This window comes from Mytilus trossulus, chromosome 5 (assembly GCF_036588685.1).
Source record: "Mytilus trossulus isolate FHL-02 chromosome 5, PNRI_Mtr1.1.1.hap1, whole genome shotgun sequence".
Lineage (NCBI taxonomy): Eukaryota > Metazoa > Mollusca > Bivalvia > Mytilida > Mytilidae > Mytilus > Mytilus trossulus.
Window position 1 is genome coordinate 16,179,629 of NC_086377.1, and position 19,310 is coordinate 16,198,938.

General features: G+C 32.3%; 1 protein-coding gene across 1 annotated transcript in view; it reads right to left on the reverse strand.

Moving 5' to 3' along the window:
• LOC134717657 (uncharacterized) overlaps positions 1-19,310 on the reverse strand; it is a 43,960-nt gene that overhangs the window by 6,701 nt on the left and 17,949 nt on the right. The window contains exons 13-20 of the mRNA XM_063580154.1: positions 14,921-15,021; positions 13,784-14,013; positions 12,796-13,068; positions 8,296-8,408; positions 7,704-7,924; positions 5,524-5,600; positions 2,138-2,211; positions 1,480-1,587 (exon numbers count right to left, since the gene is read on the reverse strand). Coding sequence (XP_063436224.1) covers positions 1,480-1,587; positions 2,138-2,211; positions 5,524-5,600; positions 7,704-7,924; positions 8,296-8,408; positions 12,796-13,068; positions 13,784-14,013; positions 14,921-15,021 — 1,197 coding nt within the window. The remainder of the gene's footprint in view (positions 1-1,479; positions 1,588-2,137; positions 2,212-5,523; positions 5,601-7,703; positions 7,925-8,295; positions 8,409-12,795; positions 13,069-13,783; positions 14,014-14,920; positions 15,022-19,310) is intronic.

Below are 19,310 nucleotides of genomic sequence, written 5' to 3' on the forward strand. Positions count from 1 at the left end.
AAAACAACAAAATTTCCTTAAAATTACCAATTCAGGGGCAGCAACCTAACAACGGAATGTCAGATTCATCTGAAAATTTCAGAGCAGATAGATCTTAACCTGATTAACAATATTACCACATGTCAGATTTGCCCTAAATGCTTTGGTTTTTGAGTTATAAGCCAAAAACTGCATTTTACCCCTATGTTCTATTTATAGCCATGGCGGCCATCTTGGATAGTTGGCGGGGTCACCGGACACAATTTTTAAACTAGATACCCCAATGATGATTGTGGCCAAGTTTCAAATAATTTGGTCCAGCAAATTCAGAGGAGAAGATTTTTCTAAAAGATTACTAAGATTTACGAAAAATGGTTAAAAATTGACTATAAAGGGCAATAACTCCTAAAGTGGTCAACTGATCATTTTGGTCATGTTGACTTATTTGTAGATCTTACTTTGCTGAACATTATTGCTTTTTACAGTTTATCTCTATCTAAAATAATATTCAAGATAATAACCAAAATCAACAAAATTTCCTTAAAATTACCAATTCAGGGGCAGCAACCTAACAACGGAATGTCAGATTCATCTGAAAATTTCAGAGCAGATAGATCTTAACCTGATTAACAATATTATTCCATGTCAGATTTGCCCTAAATGCTTTGGTTTTTGAGTTATAAGCCAAAAACTGCATTTTACCCCTATGTTCTATTTATAGCCATGGCGGCCATCTTGGTTAGTTGGCGGGGTCACCGGACACAATTTTTAAACTAGATACCCCAATGATGATTGTGGCCAAGTTTGGTTAAATTTGGCCTAGTAGTTTCAGAGGAGAAGATTTTTGTAAAAGTTAACGCAGGACGACGACGGACGACGACGACGGACGACGACGACGGACGACGCCGGACGCCGGACGCCAAGTGATGAGAAAAGCTCACTTGGCCCTTCGGACCAGGTGAGCTAAAAAAATGAAGATTAGAAATAATGGGCAAAAAAAAATGAAGATTAGATTAGGGTTAATTTTTTGAAGATTAGAGAAAAAAAGGGTTATTTTTTTAAAGATAAGAGAAAAAAGGGGTGAAAATTAAACAAAAATGAAAAAAAACAACATCCAGACCCTCATAGCATTATTTCAGTATTTGTGTAGTAAATCAATAGCTACCCATACTAAAAAATATAGACCAAACTTATTTACTTTAAGTAATGATAAAGGATTTTGTGGACATCATGTTTTTGTTTTTTTTAAATCATTCTACTTAATACTTAATAGAGGGGCATCAAGGGGTATATCTGCACAGAAGAACTCGAAATAAAATTGCCATTTCATGATAAACAAACAATAAAAAACTTCTTACTCTGGACAATATTCCCCAATATTCATGCAATAACCCTATCAAATTCAACTAAATATTTATATTGTAAGATTAATTATACATCAGATTTTTTGGTGAAAAAGCTACTGGCTCCCAACTATCCAGCAAATTAAAACAGGCTTACCTTCATTGTTAAAATATGAGCCTCTGTTTCATAATGTTTGAATGTCCTCAGGGTCCACGAATATATGTCACTTGTTGACAATTGCCTCTTTGGGGATTCTATAATAGCCTGAAACAGTGGTATCGTTTTACATCATTACAAGTGAATTTCATATTTAAAAATAAAGTTCACTTAGTGTAATATCTAATAAATATTCAGTAACAAACTTAAGTTTAGGTTATGACATATCCTGCTTGTATCTTGCAAGCATTTTTTTTATTTCTGTGAATTCATTATATAAAAAAAAATGTGTTATGATTGCCAATGAAACAACTATCCACAAGGGACCAAATAACACAGAAATTAGCAACTATAGATCATCATACCGCCTTCAACAATGAGCAAAGGTCATACCAAATAGTCAGCAATAAAAGACCACTTAATCAAATATTCCAGAGAGAGAAAAAAAAAATCTTTTCAGAACTCATAAAATATTTCATTACAAAAGTCTTGAAAATTATTTTTGAACTTCCAGAATCTTTATAAAAGTAAATCCTGGATTCCACGAAAGAAATGAAGCCCTTTTCTAAAAATCTTTTTCTGACTTCCTGTAAAGTCACTCTCCCCCTTTCCCATGTCCAAATTAAACCTTTTTATAGAATTATAAATCAATAATTACTTGTCGAACTAATGATGCATATGTATATGGTGGGCGGTCTTTTCTTTTGTAATTCTTCTTTTTCTTTGGAATATCTGAAAAGAAGAACAATCTTGGTATGTTTGTACTGTGAAATTTATGGAAAAAATTGTCTTTTCTTTTAATATGGGGACGAAGTCCCCAATAACAGTAGAAAATTCAATAAATAAAAATTACGGGAAAATTTCCAGAATTTTTCAGTGTACTAATGAACTCAAAATCGTTCAATTTTTTTTATGTCATGTTTTGAAATCCCGGACCTGCGCAGAAATCTACAATGTTCTTCCTTTTTCCGGTCTTGTAATGTATGAATCTTTGAGTAAAATATATATTTATCAGTCTAGTATAGATAGGAAGGAATGCAATACCAATTTCATTTTTAATAATTTCTTGATATGAAAAAACGTTACCTGATGATAGTGTTTCTTTGTTTACATTGCATTTATGACGTCATATTTAAATAACGTCATAACTAAAATTTTGAACAACAGAACCAAAATCGTAAACATTACGGTATTTCCGTTTCTTTGTTTTAACAAATATTTAAGTTACAAAAAAATAATTTAAACGGACCTCGTCCCCATTTACAGGTAATGCCTGCCTCATATTATCCAACAGAAATGGTCAAAAGTCTGAATAGCAAATTTATTTTAAGTGGCACCCAACACTTTAACTAAATTTAATTTGGCTCGTTTAATTTTCTTAAAATTTTGACAAAGTATTTACCTTATCCCTTTGACAAAAATATAAAAATTTCAAAAATTTTGAACCAACCATTTTATCCAAAAAATTACACTGGTTATATAGTTTGACAAAAACTTATTTTGATCTTTGAAAAGCATAATTTTCCCTTAACAACACATGTAATTAAAACGCATAGCTGATTTTACAGAGTTATCTCCCTGTAGTGTTAGGTACCACCTTAAAAAAATTTAAATTTTTAATTTAAAAGATGATTTACTGGATAAATGCAAAACAAATCCAACAGAAATTTCCAAAAAAACATATATAACATAAAATAGTAGTGCAATTTTCCCTTAACAACACATGTAATTAAAACGCATAGCTGATTTTACAGAGTTATCTCCCTGTAGTGTTAGGTACCACCTTAAAAAATTTTAAATATTTAATTTAAAAGATGATTTACTGGATAAATGCAAAACAAATCCAACAGAAATTTCCAAAAAAACATATTTAACATAAAATAGTAGTGTAGGGAAACCTTACACTACAGGTCTGAGACCACAATTGTAGTCCTTTGATTTTCGTTGTTCACGAATATAGTCCCTAGTGTTAACAGTGGGTTACTTGCCAATAATTTTTATACCCTCTCCAAATTTACTTCTCCATGTTTAATGCCTCAAATTGTAAGTAGGGGGTGGAATTACACTGTAAAAAAATTTGGGTCCAGAATTTTACAGGAAAGTAGTCCAGCTGAAAAAGGTTAAAAATTAGCACTTCGGAAGCTGTCAAAAGATTTCAAGGCACCCTAAACACAAAATTGTCCATATTTTGAGTTAGAGGCGATGAAGTTTTCTATAATTTTGATATAATTTGTCCCAAAAGTAGTACAACACACTGTAAAAATTTCATTGAGAAAGCGCAGGTGGGATTTTTTTAATTTTTATTTATGTTCTAAAAGAAATGCACTACGAATTAATTGTTTTCTCGGACGTAAGAGGTGAAGTCTGTTAATATAGAATCTGTACTTTGGCAACTTCCCTAAATGATTTGGTGGTTTCAATTTGTTAAATAGCATGAAAATAAAGGATTTTAACTTTTATTTTATAGAATTTCTGCAAAAATTACCAATTTTGGCATTTTATGGTCAAAATAGGCATTTTAAGGCTCTTTTAATATTAATGCATACATGGCATGCTGACTTTCTATCTGACAGGTTTTCATGGGTCAATACTTGTGTTTCTATGCCTTTATCTAGTTCTTGTACTTGTTTATGAACTCAGAATATACAGAAAAGAAGATTATCTCAGACAATATGTACAAAATGTGTTGTATAAATGACCCTTATCTAATGCCCTGTTTGGATGAAGTCAAAAGTGGGGTTTTTGGTACATAAAATTTGAAGTCCACAATAAAGACCTCACTAAATTTGTATCAAAAGCACTTTACAATGTCCATTGTTCCTGTTCCATCTCACATAATATCTTTCTTTTCTTCTGTAGGATAGCAAGTGGTTTAAATATAAGCCTGTTGAGACTAAAATTGCATTCAAGTTTTTCATTAAAAAGGCAAAAATCTTTGTATCAGACCATACTGTCTGTAAGAAAAGTTAATTGCAAGAGTCTTTTTGTGCTCAGATTTGTTGTATCATGTCACATGAGTACAGAAATGATAAAAAAGACACAATTTTTTGACTTTTGAATAATAATGCTAAGTCTGATAAATCAAATGAGTACTCTATTGCTTTTAGTACATAATAAATGATATATAAGGGCATTTAAACAGTATTTTTTTGCAATATTTTAATTTTCAAAGCCCAAAATGTTGATAGTTAAAATTATTCAATTTTAATGTCAAAATTTAACACGCAAAGATGAGTATAGAATTTAACATATTGTCTATAATATATATCCTATTGTTATGAAACTTTGCAAGCAGTGTTATAATTTATTAAGCTTTGGTCATAACAAGTTTTTTTAAGATTTGTCAACTCTTTCTATCCTATTAGGTCTGAGACCACAATTGTCGTCCCTTGATTGTCGTTGTTCACGAATATAGTCCCTAGTGTTAACAGTGGGTTACTTGCCAATAATTTTTATACCCTCTCCAAATTTATTTCTCCATGTTTAATGCCTCAAATTGTAAGTAGCGGGGTGGAATTACACTGTAAAAAAATTTGGGTCCAGAATTTTACAGGAATGTAGTGATTTGGTCCAGCTGAAAAAGGTTAAAAATTAGCACTTCGGAAGCTGTCAAAAGATTTCAAGGCACCCTAAACACAAAATTGTCCATATTTTGAGTTAGAGGCGATGAAGTTTTCTATAATTTTGATATAATTTGTCCCAAAAGTAGTACAACACACTGTAAAAATTTCATTGAGAAAGCACAGGTTGGATTTTTTTAATTTTCATTTATGTTCTAAAAGAAATGCACTACGAATTAATTGTTTTCTCGGACCTACAGGGAGATAACTCTGTAAACCCACCTTAAACTGAACCTCTTATGAAGATTTTTTTTCAGGTTTTGGCTAATAAAGGTTTTATCAGGTTCACAAGACACATAATTTGATATGATGGTGCTTACAAATATATATGGTTTAAACAGGTTTCTGATTTATACAGGATTCGGTTTAGACAGGTTTCACTGTATAACAGTACACCATGAAAAACGCTATAAAATTAACTCACTTTGATATCTATGGTTATCATAAAACAATGTAGTTTGTTGACTTTCATCCTTCTGAAGGTTATCTGGGGATTGACAGCTACAAAATAAAAGTCATAGTTTATACATGGAAATCTGAACAGTTACATAGCAACAATGTAGGTATTGTATAATTACTTATATTGGAAAGCAATTTTTTTATATAGTTGGTGTATTTCTTTTAGAGAATGTCCAAGTTGACAAGTCTTCGTTTTACTGACGTAGTCGGTATAGTTTCAGCTTGTGCCCTTTGAACTTAAGGGCATACGATACAGTTTTGATCCTGTATTTACAAGTTCCTGAAAATTTGCATATAGGCTAGTTTCTACCTGATTAAATCAAATATGTAATAAAAAATATACCTTCATGTGCTACTTTTTAAGTAAAATGAGGTCGAAATTTTGTATATTTGCTCAAAATTCAGATTTGTGGCCGTAATTTCTTTTTCAAAAGAAAGACATAACTTTTTTGTTATAAAAGATAAACACAAATTGTTTTTTGTTAAGTAATCGGTAATTTCTGTATTTTATAAATATCCTAAAAAAATATGCAATTTTTTATTCAGAAATAACTCATATTTATCAAATGTTCATGAATTGAGGAAAAACGTCATTTTTTACTGCATGTTTATCAAAATTAAAAAAATTCCTCTATTTACAGTTTTATAAAATTTGGGTCACATAATCTCCCTACAAAATGAAACAAAATGCCCTTTTGAAAAATAGGGGTCCATGAACTCGTTTTAAAATTAAATCAGTTTGAACGATGAAAATCAGTCGAAAAATGCATCTTTGCCCGATATGTCACAGTTTGACGTCGCGAAAATAACAAATTACGTTAGCAACGTCATTACTTTCCCTGTAACTGTATCGTATGCCCTTAAGGATGCTTAACTATGGCAATAGAATATGCATGCTCGAAAATCCTTTCTGTGATTGGATGAAATGATATGGGGATGTAGTCCACAATAACAGTAGAAAATTCAATAAAAAAAAAATTTGGGAAAATTTCCCGAATTTTTCATTGTACTAATAAACTCAAAATCGTTGAACTTTTTTTATGTCATGTTTTGAAATCCTGCATCTGTGCCGAAATCTACAATGTACTTCCTTTTTCAGCTCTCTTTTGTATGAAACTTTGAGTAAAATATATATTTATCAGTTTAGTATAAAATAGAAGGAACGCAATACCAATTTCATTTTTATAATTACTTGATATGAAAAAACGTTACATGATGAAAGCTTTTCTTTGTTTACATTGCATATGACGTCATAACTTAAATAACGTCACAACTCAAATCCCTAACAACAGAACCAAAATCGGAAATGTTACGGTATATCGTTTCTTTTTTTTTTACAAATATTTTAGTTACAAAAAATAATTCATACAGACTTCGTCCCCATTTACTGGTAATGCCTGCCCCATATTAGCTTCAAACATATACTCAAATTTAAATATGTCAGATATCAATTCTAAAGATAGTTCTTGTTTCTAGTAATGCCACTGTTATAAATTTTTATCTGAGCACTCCACTTTGGATAAATAGGTTTCATGCTTAAACAAATATTCTCACAGATATTTACACAGTCTGTTGGGGTGCTTTTATAATCCTTATATACAGGTTAGACTGTGATTTAAAAACAAATGTTGATATCTTTAAATAATATTTACAAAAAACAGTGCAGGAAATGGATATGATTACATTTCCGGATGCGGGAAGCGGGAATATAATTTTTTTTCAAAAAATCTGTTTTGAAAAAAATAGGTGTGGCAGGTCCGTCGAACAAGGAATCAAATTGGTGTGGCCCAATGGAAATAAAAAGGTTTGTGAACATTAGTTGGATGATAGTATATGCATATGCTATCAAAATCAATGAATTATGATTTGTTTTTATTCCTGGTTTCTTATTTTTATATCTGAAAATTGACCCTTATAATTGTGTGCCAGTTAAAAGGCAAAAGGGTAAGTTCCAAGGTATTTTTAGTTTTGATTTAGAGATTAAAAAGTTGTATCTTGTGACCTTTATCTGCGTCTCCTCCTAGGTCAGCTGTGATGGGTTGCTTCCCTTAGCACATTTAGTAGATACTTTGTCAGCCATAAGGAGTTGAGCTAAGGAAGTACTTCTTTTCATAAAAAAAATATTTTCGAACTCAATTTTCAAACCTTGTTATTTTAAGATTAACATCATCCATCACTTCAGGTTTCATCTCTACGACTGCATCTGAACTTGACATTGTGTCATCTGTGCCAGTTTCTGACTGTGAAGTCTGTATGAACTTTGTCAAACTACTTGGAGAATTTTCTTTGTCATCTGGCAACATAGAAATGACTTCTGGGGTCTGTGTTTCTAGTTCATCATTAAGATCGGGTTCAGTTTTAACAGTCTGAAAAATCATACAATTGTGATATTTACTTTCAGTTGATTCTTATTATTATGATTATGGGTTGAAGATTTGATACATCTTGTGGAGTTTGGAGGAAAATGGATTTATTTAAAAAAAAGATGTGGTATGATTGCCAATGAAACAAATTGGAAGACCATCTAAAAATATCAGGGGGAAACATTCTCTTCCCAATATATACATTTGTTTTCCAAAGGAAGGGAGAGGGGGAGGTTGCATGAATGTGAGAAGAATTTTATAACAACTTAATTGTCTCACACTGTGATTTTGTGCTTTTGTTCCATAATTAATTAATTCGAACCAATATATGTGTAATCTCAGCAAATTTCTTGACCTCTAAATTAAATGCTTACAACAAGACTATTAGAGGATATATCACAACTTGACTCATTCAGTATATGTTCTTTCTTGTCATCATAATCTTCATCAATAAAATCTTCTTCATTCACAGCAGCATTTTGTTGATCTACAAAAAAAATACAAAATATACAGTTTAGGGATCATAGATTTATTCTCACGAGGAAGCTTCAAACATGCTCGGAGGATGCTACTAGCTTTTTTAAGAAGTCTCTTCTCAGCATTTTTGAAACAATAATTATCATGATCAATTGATTATGAAAATTATTGTCCCATAAACTGCTGAGAAGAGACTTCTTAAAAAGCTCCAAGCACCCTGGTAAGAATTAATCTATCTTCCCTATTAGGGACGACATCAAAAGTTCAATGTAGGATAAAAAACTTAATTCACATAGTTTTTTCACTGACTCCCCCTCCCCTCCCTTAACTTAATTTGGGAAAAAATGATAGACCAGGGATATATGTAAAAATCGATTTTAGGCCACACCAATTTGATTCCTTGTTCGACGGACCCGCCCGCACCTATTTTTTTCAAAACAGTTTTTTTTAATTTTTATTATATTCCCGCTTCCCGCATCCGGAAATGAAATCATGTCCATTTCCCGCACCGTTTTTTGTAAATATTATATAAAGATCTCAGCATTTGTTTTTTTTAAATCACAGTCTAGCCTTTATAAAACTATTTAAAACCTAACAGCACCCTACAACACTGTAAATATCTGCGAGAATATTTGTTTCAGCATGAAATCAATTTATGCCAAGCGGGAGTGCTCCGATATAAATAGAAATACCAGTACAGAACAAAACGTTGGTTCCTTCCCCCTAACTTATATTCCCTATAAACAAATGTTCGTTGTTAAAATAAAGTACAAAGAACTTCTGAAGGATTTGCCTTCTACTGCAATTATAATGTATGGTGACGGTCATGCCCGCTGCAGGTGTGTGCACCTGTCCTGGTTGATTCAAGGACCTGTCGTTCAGCAGTTATCGTTTGTTGATGTGGTTCATTGGTATTTTCCCGTTTGGAAATATAATTTAGATTGTTGGTTTTCCTGTTCGAATTGTGTACAATACTAAGTTGTGGTCCCTTATAGCTTGCTGGTTGGTCTTGATCAAAGATCTGTGTAAAATGCCGTACTTTGACCTATGTTTGTTATTATCAGGTTGGGACCAACCCTTCCTCAGACAAGGGCCATGAAGGGGTAATTTTACCATGTTTACTGTTGTAGAAAAGAAAATAGAAATACTAAGGATTTGTACAGTGCTACTATACAAAACCTTTGACAAATTATAATTTTTTACTCAAAAAGAGGAGAAATACATAATATTGTAAACAACTTTTCTAAAAGATGGATGGGTCCACTTATTTTGAATAATATTAAACTGTTAAAGTAAATGTGTTAACATGGTTAAGGTCCAGGAATATTACAAAATTCTTGGACATGTTTTGACCATTTAATACCAAATAGTATAGTTCTTTGGGAAAATAGAAGCCCTTTTGTACTTAAAGTGTTTTTACCAAAAAAATATATTATAAATTATTTTGACCCCTCATAAAAGGGATATTCATAACATTAAGGGGTTGTTCTGGACCTGATTATGACTTGGATGGAGAATTGTCTCATTGTCAGTCACACATACATAGACCATATTTAATTATTCAATAATTTCTTGTTGAACACGGAAAAAAATACTTCATAAATTAAAGAAATGCCAAGGTACAAGTGATAAATCAAGTTTTATTATAGTCAAAAACCTACTTTTTATGTTTACAAAAAAAAATATAGTCGCTCGCCTTTACTTTTTAAGCTTCGCCTCAAAAATTTGCAAATTAAATATTTTTTTATTAAAATTTTCAAATCGCTCGCTCGCCCCAACTTTTGGAGTCCAAAAATCCGTAGAACAAGAAATTAAATTGGTGTGGCCTTATATATACAAAAATTTCAGAATCTAACACCCCACCCAACCCCCCCAACCCCTAACCCCCAAATTATTTGATTTAAGTTCTTTATCCTACATGAATCTTTTGATGTCGCCCCTAACATACAATGTTTTTCTTCATTTTTTGTAAATAAATATAAGCCTATATTAGTTTTTTAATTTGATTTTTTTTACATTTATTATTTTCGCAGCTTGTATTGCTGTTTTTAAGGTATGGGCTTTGATAGTTGTTGAATGCTAAACAGTGACCTTAAGCTGTTGATTTAAGTGTCATTTGGTGTCCTGTATAAAGTTGTGTAATTTGAAATCATATCATGTCTTCTTTTTTTTATATATCTGTGTATTCACAGTCTTTCATGAAACATTTTCACTCATGTGTTTTGAAAAAAGGAATGACTTTAATATTTTTTTCTGTCTATGAAAAATAACATAAATAAACTGTTACAACAAAGTATGTCTCGCCTTTTTGTAATTTTGATTATGCAATTGTTGAAATCAAAATAGCAATACTTTAGCATCTTACACAAGTTATGCAAATATTCCAGTCAATGAACCATGACTGAGTTACATGGCTTAACAATCTCAAAGTGAATGAGATGTACCAATTCTTATAAAACTGCATACCAAATACCATTGACTTATTATAAGTCGTTCCCAAACCTTAATACAAACATCAACTTGAAAACTATGTAAACGTTTCAAAGTCAATGAACCATGAAGAGGGAGTGGGGCTATATAATCTCCAAGCAAATGATACTTGCAAATGCCAATAAATTTGCATACCAAATATTATTGACTTAGCATAAGCATGCAGTTCATCTTAAACTGATCTAATCAAATACATGTAAACTAAGATAAGTTTCAAAGTCATTAAACCATGTCCGAGGGGTGAGGCCAAATATTCTCCATGGAATTGAGATGTGCCAATGCTTATAGAACTGAATACCAATTAACATTGGCCTACCACTAATGGCTCCCCTTGAACTGACCTGATCACAAACTAATACATGTAATACATGATAACTTAGCAAAATTTTCAAAGTAAATAGACCATGATTAAGGGGCCGGAGCTAAATTATCTCCATGGAAATGAGATATGCCAAGGCTTATACGATTGCATTCCAAATATTATTAACCTACCACTAGCAGTTTCCCATAAACCGACCTAATCACTAATTAATACATGAGAAGTAAGCAAAAGTTTCAAAGTCAATAGACCATGACTGAGGGGGCAGAGCCAAATCATCTCCATGGTAATAAATGTGCGAATGCTAATACAACTGCATACATTACCAAATATGATTGATCTACTACTTGTGGTTCACCATAAACTAGACCTAATCACAAACTAATTCATTGTTGACGCCATCGTCGTTGTGCTCACCAACCTGGAAACAGCATACCTATGTCTCCCTTTTTGACTCTGTCTAGGCAAGACAAAAATGTGGTACACACTGAATAACCCATGTAGTGATTTATTTAACAGTGTGCACCACATTTTTTTATGTTATTTCAAATAGACAGAAAAAATATCAGTCATTACTTATAATTTACTTCTAAACTTCATCAGCCAATCAGAAGACACTTTACATCCAAAATTAAATTACTTAGGAATATCAAATTTATCTATGTTGAAAAAAAAATCAAGAGTTATAATTTCTATTCAACGTAACCAATAAAACATAAAATTATCTTTGTTCAAATATATCAGTAAGAACATTTCTGTGTCATTTTGGTCTTTTGTGGAGAGAAGTGTCTCATTGGCAATCATACCACATTGTTTTTTTTAAATAACTATGAAGCTGTTGAAATAAAGATTCTTTTCCACTTCCGTATACAGGAGACATTTGATTAGTAGATTTCTAACTATAAACTATATAGATGCTTTGATCTGTTCCATATATTAGGATTTTTAATGTGTTAGCTTTTTTTTCTCACAGTTATTCTATTCTTTTGAAACTACCAAAATGATTTTAGAGGGGAATAACAAAGATTATTCCATATTCATAAACTATTAGAAGGTTTTTCTATATGAATGGGATTTTGAATACATAAGCATATTCACCTGTGGAAAAAGGATATTCACCGCGCAAAACGTCGCGTGCTTTTTCGTGTACAATTTTGGTAAAAAAAAGTTTGATTTACAATTTTCTATTACATTCATTTCTCTCAGAATATGGAATAAAACAATTAGTGTCTTTTGTTTCGGTAAATATGTGGTTTTATGAAAACCGTTGGCCTCAGTGAATATCAGTTTTTTCAAAAGTCAATAAAACCGCATATTTACCTCATCAAAAGACAGTAATTGTATTATATTATGTTTGATTGTTTTGTTCACACATCATTGTAAATATAATGAGTGTTAATGTGACTGTTATACAAGTGAGAGGTTCAGCTAGCTATAAAACCAGGTTAAATCCACCATCCATTCAATTAATGTGTTTGAGCTTTTTGATTTTGTCATTTGATTACAGACTTTCCATTTTGAGATTTTCCTTGAAGTGGGTATTTTGGTTATTCTACTTTTAATGCAAAATGAAGAAGTCTTTTCTCACCAACTTGTTGGTCATCTGTCCAATTTTCTCTCCTACTTCGAGCTCTGGCATTTCTGAACCAACTTTGTACGATTTGTTTCTTTAACCCAATTTGTTTTGCTATCTCTATCACTGTATCTGTGTTAGGAAAAGGTATTAGAAGGAAAATTGACTGCAGTAATTTTAATTGTTCTGGATTGAAATAAGTTCGGAAATGTGTTTTTCCTATTTGTGGTTTCGTTGTCATATCTATTATACTTGTATTTATGCCACTAGGTCCTGGTAATATAATATCTGAAATAATATCAATATGAATTAACTGTTACCATGGTTATGGTATGAATATAAATTTAAAATTTCCTAAATGGTTAAGCAGAAGATTGTGTCAATCCTAGGCCTGTGATAGCTGCTGTCTGTATAAATAATTAATGTTGACTGTCAAAATGTTTCAAAATGCTATTTTTTTCCGATCACTATTTTCTTATTTCTGGGTTTGAAGTCATAAACTTTGCTCAGTGCTTGAAGCACAAAAATCATGCTTGAAACATGAAATCCAACGTTTTGATTGGTTGATTTTGGAGTATGAGTACAAAAAACTATCCATTATTAAAATAAGATCATGTATCGACATTTCTGATATGTTACAAACTAAGTATTTGTCTCATACTCCAAACTGTTAAATAGACCCTTCAAAAAAATTTCAACTATAAACATAATTTTTAGTGGTTTAGTAATTACCCATTTGACATGCCTAAGTTTTCAAAATTAGAAAAAAGTCTTTTAGTGAATAAATATATCTAAAAAAAATTATTCCTGATCTTAAATTTGCATTTCAATGTTGTCATATATTTCATGTGTGAAGTTGAGACTTTAACAATAAACTCAGTAAATGCAAAAAGTTTTAATTCAGCTGCTTTATTATAACCAATACTTTTTTGACAAAACTATAAAAATACAAGAAAAGATTAAATTTACAGATATCATTCATCTCAAAACATTTTTTATTTACCTTGTTCTCCAAAATCCTTTAAACCTTCCTGTGCTAAACCAACAATTATTCCAACATTCTGAGTAACCCTATTTGATGCCTCTGATAACGTTTCCCGTTTTTTACTTCGTCTTTCCAACTTAACCTCTAATGCTACCACCAGCTGAGCTGTGCAAAGTGCTATTTCTTTAGAATAGGCAATTATCTTCCCAGAATTCTCCTCTCCACTTACTAGTTTGTCTGCAGCTTCACTGTAAATAAACATTGTCATGACAATGAGTTATCTCCCCTTCTATCCAAATACATGTATAACATTGTACCCTATTTATATAATTAAAATCAGTTTTCAGTTAATCTTTGATGAATGATTGCATGCATGTATTAGGTTTCTGCAGTCTAGAGACTTTATATTAATATCCATTGTATAACATGCATAAAACCAACAGTAATTTTCAAAAAGAAAATTTCCTGTTTAACACTTTCTGGTTGAATTCAGACAATTTTTTTTCATGATTTTCTTACTATATTGATGTATCAAAAACATGCTTAACCCCGCCGCATTTTTGTGCCTGTCCCAAGTCAGGAGCCTCTGGCCATTCTGAGTCTTGTATGATTTTTAATTTTATTTTCTTGTGTATATTTTGGAGTTTAATATGACGTCCATTATTTCTGAACTAGTATACATTTTTGTTTAGGAATTAGCTGAAGCACAACTCAGGGTGTGTGAGTTTCTCCCTGCATTGAGGACCCATTGGTGGCCTTCAACTGTTGTATGCTCTTTGGTCGGGTTGTTGTCTCTTTAAAACATTACTCATTTACATTCTAAATTTTATATAATGGAAGATAAAAGTTTAAAATGTTTGCACTTATTTATATTCATAGTTTTTCCTTCTCGTGAAAGTGGTGCAAATATGTTTCTCACAAAAATAAATAAAACCGTATTATTGCTATTTTGAGCATTTTTCCTTTGATCTTTTTTTGTGCTACTCGCTTTAGATGGAAAATGATCGCTAAAAACTAAGGTTGCACGTTGCTAATGAAATTCACATGAAATTGACGTCATCATAGGTAAAATAGCAATAAACAAATTATCCTTGGTCATCTCAACTCCTTTGCTTTTTGCGCTTTCGCATATCAGCTTGTTTATAATTTACTTACATCAATGCTGTGACCCCTAAGCCCACAGATCTAGTTATTGATAACAAACGCTCTGTCCATCTATGACTGTTCTTATAAAATTCATTTTGGGAAGATTTCGCCTGTAATATAAAACATCTTAGAGACATTTGTACACAGGCAAATACTGTGGATTCATTTATTTCATGGGTATCAAGGTTTGTGGATTAATGGAAACTTGTATTTTCATGGATATTTGATTTCGTGGTTTTACCAATCTCTGCATACAAACCCTATGCAATATTTGTGATTCGTTAACATTTAAATTTATGTTTTACTTGCACACATGAAGCCCATGAAAATTGGTATACCGCAAATAATAATGAATCCACAGTAGAGCAAACAATATGATTAAAATAATAACCAAATATTTACAACAGTAATGTGTCCATAGTACATGGATGTCCCACTTGCACTATCATTTTCAATGTGCAGTGGACCTTGAAATTTGGGTCAAAACTCTAAATTGGCATTTAAATTAGAAAGATCATAACATAGGACGAGTTTCAAGTTAATTGGACTTTAATTTCATCAAAAACTACTTTGAACAAAAACTTTAAAGATGCAAGAAGGGACGAACAGGGAGAACACTGAAAAAAACATAATGCCATATTATAGATGGGGCATAAAAATTTACTATTTTGACCCTCCATGTTGACATTACCTGTACACTGATATGTAAACACTGTTGTTTTGATCCTAATACTGCATATAATTCTAAAGTTTTGTGTATGGTAAATTAGAAACCTTGAAAGGCAGACATTTCAGAACTAAGCGTCTATTAAATCCAACAAATTCCTTTTAATATTTTAATTATATTATTAATATTTCAACTTCCACCATGTAAAAGAGGTACGAAAGATACCAAAGGGACAGTCAAACTCTTAAATCTAAAACAAACTGACAATGCCATGGCTAATCAAAGCGCGAAAGCGCTGTAAAGGCAGTTAATTACAGGTTGTGTGTATTTCTAGTCCAGTTATACCATTATCTTCCATAGAACAGAGGTGGTTTGTAGAATTTAAGATTCAGAGTTCTTTTGTACCTAGTTCACCTATATCTATAGTCTATGTTTACAGTATATTTTCTGTGCCTCCCATGAAATGCATTTTTAGCCATGGCCTTGTCAGTTTGCTTTAAATTTATGAGTTTGACTGTCCCTTTGGTGTCTTTCGTCCCTCTTCTTTAGACATATAAGAACTTTTCCTTTTCAATATAAATAGACTATTTTTAATTATTGATTGTATACGCATATTCTATGACTCCCATAAAAAATAGTTCACAAAGATTGACTAGTCTCTGTACTGTGTTTATAGCAAGAACATCAAGTAACATAATGGTAAATGTACATAGTAACATGTCAACTTTTTTGATGACCATACCTGGCAACCGTCATTATTTGCAGAGTATTTCTCCCATCGAGCTCAAGGCTCCCAAATGGAAATTTTGTAAGAGCAATTTTGTCGACTATTTTAAAGAAAACAATTAGTTCAACAATGGCTATGAGCTTGTTAATGCACGAAGAAGCCAAAAACCACATTAGAATATATTTGAAGGGAATCCATGACAAATCGCCCCACTTTAAAAACAAGAGTGCACACACTGAAATGTCTCGCCTTCTTTACTAATCATTGATATTATGTTGATAATCCTAATAATAAAGCTTTATTACAACTGTCACATAATCTTAACATAAACAAAGAAAACTAAACATTGACAATTGAACCATGAAAATGAGGTCAAGGTCAGATAAACCATGCCAGGTAGGCATGTACAGCTAACAATTCTTCCATACAACAAATAAAATTGACTTATTGCTTATAGTTTAAGAAAAACAGACCAAAACACAAAAGCTTAACACTGAGCAATGAATTGTAAAAAATGAGATCAAGGTCAAATAAAACCTGCGCGACTGACATGTAGATCATGAAATATTTCCATACACCAAATATAGTTGACCTATTGCATATAGTATTAGAACTAGAGGCTCTAAAGAGCCTGTGTCGCTCACCTTGGTCTATGTTAATATTAAACATTGTACACAAATGAATTCATGACAAAATTGTGTTTTGGTGATGGTGATGTGTTTGAAGATCTTACTTTACTAAACATTTTTGCTGCTTACAATTATCTCTATCTATAACAGTAGTTTCTGTGGAAAATGTTAGTGAAAATCTACAAATTTTGTGAAAAATTGTTAAAAAATGACTATGAAGGGCAATAACTCCTCAGGGGGTCAATTGACTATTTTGGTCATGTTGACTCATTTTTAGTTCTTACTTTACTGTACATTATTGCTGTTTACAGTTTATCTCTATCTATAATAATATTCAAGATAATAACAAAAAAACAGCAAAATTTCCTCAAAATTACCAATTTAGGGGCAGCAACCTAACAACCGATGATCCAATTCATCTGAAAATTCCTGGGCAGATAGATCTTGACCTGATCAACAATTTCAACTCTGTCAGATTTGCTCTTATTGCTTTGTTTTTTGGGTTATAAGCCAAAAACTGCATTTTACTCCCATGTTCTATTTTTAGCCATGGCCGCCATCTTGGTTGGTTGGCCAAGTTACCGGACACAATTTTTATACTAGATACCCCAAAGATGATTGTGGCCAAGTTTCAATTAATTTGGCCCAGTAGTTTCAGAGGAGAAGATTTTTCTAAAAGATAACTAAGATTTACGTAAAATGGTTAAAATTGACTATAAAGGGCAATAACTCCTACAGTGGTCAACTGACCATTTTGGTCATGTTGACTTATTTGTAGATCTTACTTTGCTGAACATTATTGCTGTTTACAGTTTTTCTCTATCTATAATAATATTCAAGATAATAACCAAAAACAGCAAAATTTCCTTAAAATTACTGATTCAGGGGCAGCAACCTAACAACGGAATGTCAGATTCATCTGAAAAATTCACGGCAGATAGATCTTAACCTGATAAACAAGTTAACCCCATGTCAGATTTGCTCTAAATGCTTTGGTTTTTGAGTTATAAGCCAAAAACTGCATTTTACCCCTATGTTCTATTTTTAGCCATGGCGGCCATCTTGGTTGGTTGGCAAGGTCACCGGACACAATTTTCAAACTAGATACCTCAATGATGATTGTGGCCAAGTTTGGTTAAATTTGGCCCAGTAGTTTCAGAGGAGAAGATTTTTGTAAAAGTTAACGCCGGACGCAGGACGACGACGACGGACGACGACGACAGACGACGGACGCCAAGTGATGAGAAAAGCTCACTTGGCCCTTCGGGCCAGGTGAGCTAAAAAAAGGCCAAAACTCAAAAACTTAACTTTGACCACTGAACCATGAAAATGAGGTCAAGGTCATATGACACCTGCCAGGTAGACCTGTACACCTTACAACCATTCTATACACAAAATATAGAAGACCTATTGCAAACAGTATAAGAAAAACAGACCAAAACACAAAACTTAACTATAACCACTAAACCATGAAAATGAGGTCAAGGTCAGATGACACCTGCCAGTTGGACATGTACACCTTACAGTGCTTCCATACACCGAATTTACTAGACCTATTGCTTATAGTATCTCAGATATGGACTTGACAACCAAAACTTAACCTTGTTCGCTGATCCATGAAATGAGGTCGAGGTCAAGTAAAAACTGTCTGACGGGCAAGAGGACCTTGCAAGGTACGCACATACCAAATATAGTTATCCTATTACTTATAATAAGAGAGAATTTAACATTACAAAAATTTTAACTTTTTTTTCAAGTAGTCACTGAACCATGAAAATGAGGTCAAGGACATTGGACATGTGACTGACGGAGACTTCGTAACATGAGGCAACCATATACAAAGTATGAAGCATCCAGGTCTCCCACCTTCTAAAATATAAAGCTTTTAAGAACTGAGCTAACAACGCCGCAGCCCCCGGATCACTATCCCTATGTCGAGCTTTCTGCGACAAAAGTTGCAGACTCGACAAAAAAACTGCCCCAACCTGGATTACCAAATCGCCCCCCACTTGTGAACCGTGTTAAATCCCGTTAATATTACTCCTGCCAACTAGTCCCACCTAATGGATATCGGTGAAATCTAGATAAATATATTATTAACCAGGATGAATTTAGTAATGCCAACTCACCCCACTTATGGAAAAAGATGTTATCCCATCGAATATAAGTTCAATTCCATATATTGCATTATGATACATTTAACAGGTTTCTTTTCAATTGTGATGCAAATAACTAAGCTTCAAAACTTAGTTATTCTTCAACAATCAGGGTTTTTTTAGAATTATAATTTCAGTATATATCAATAATAGTAAGTAAATTAATTTTGGGTTTGTTTGTATTCTGTGTACATTAGTTTTCATTAAAGTGGTGCGAGTT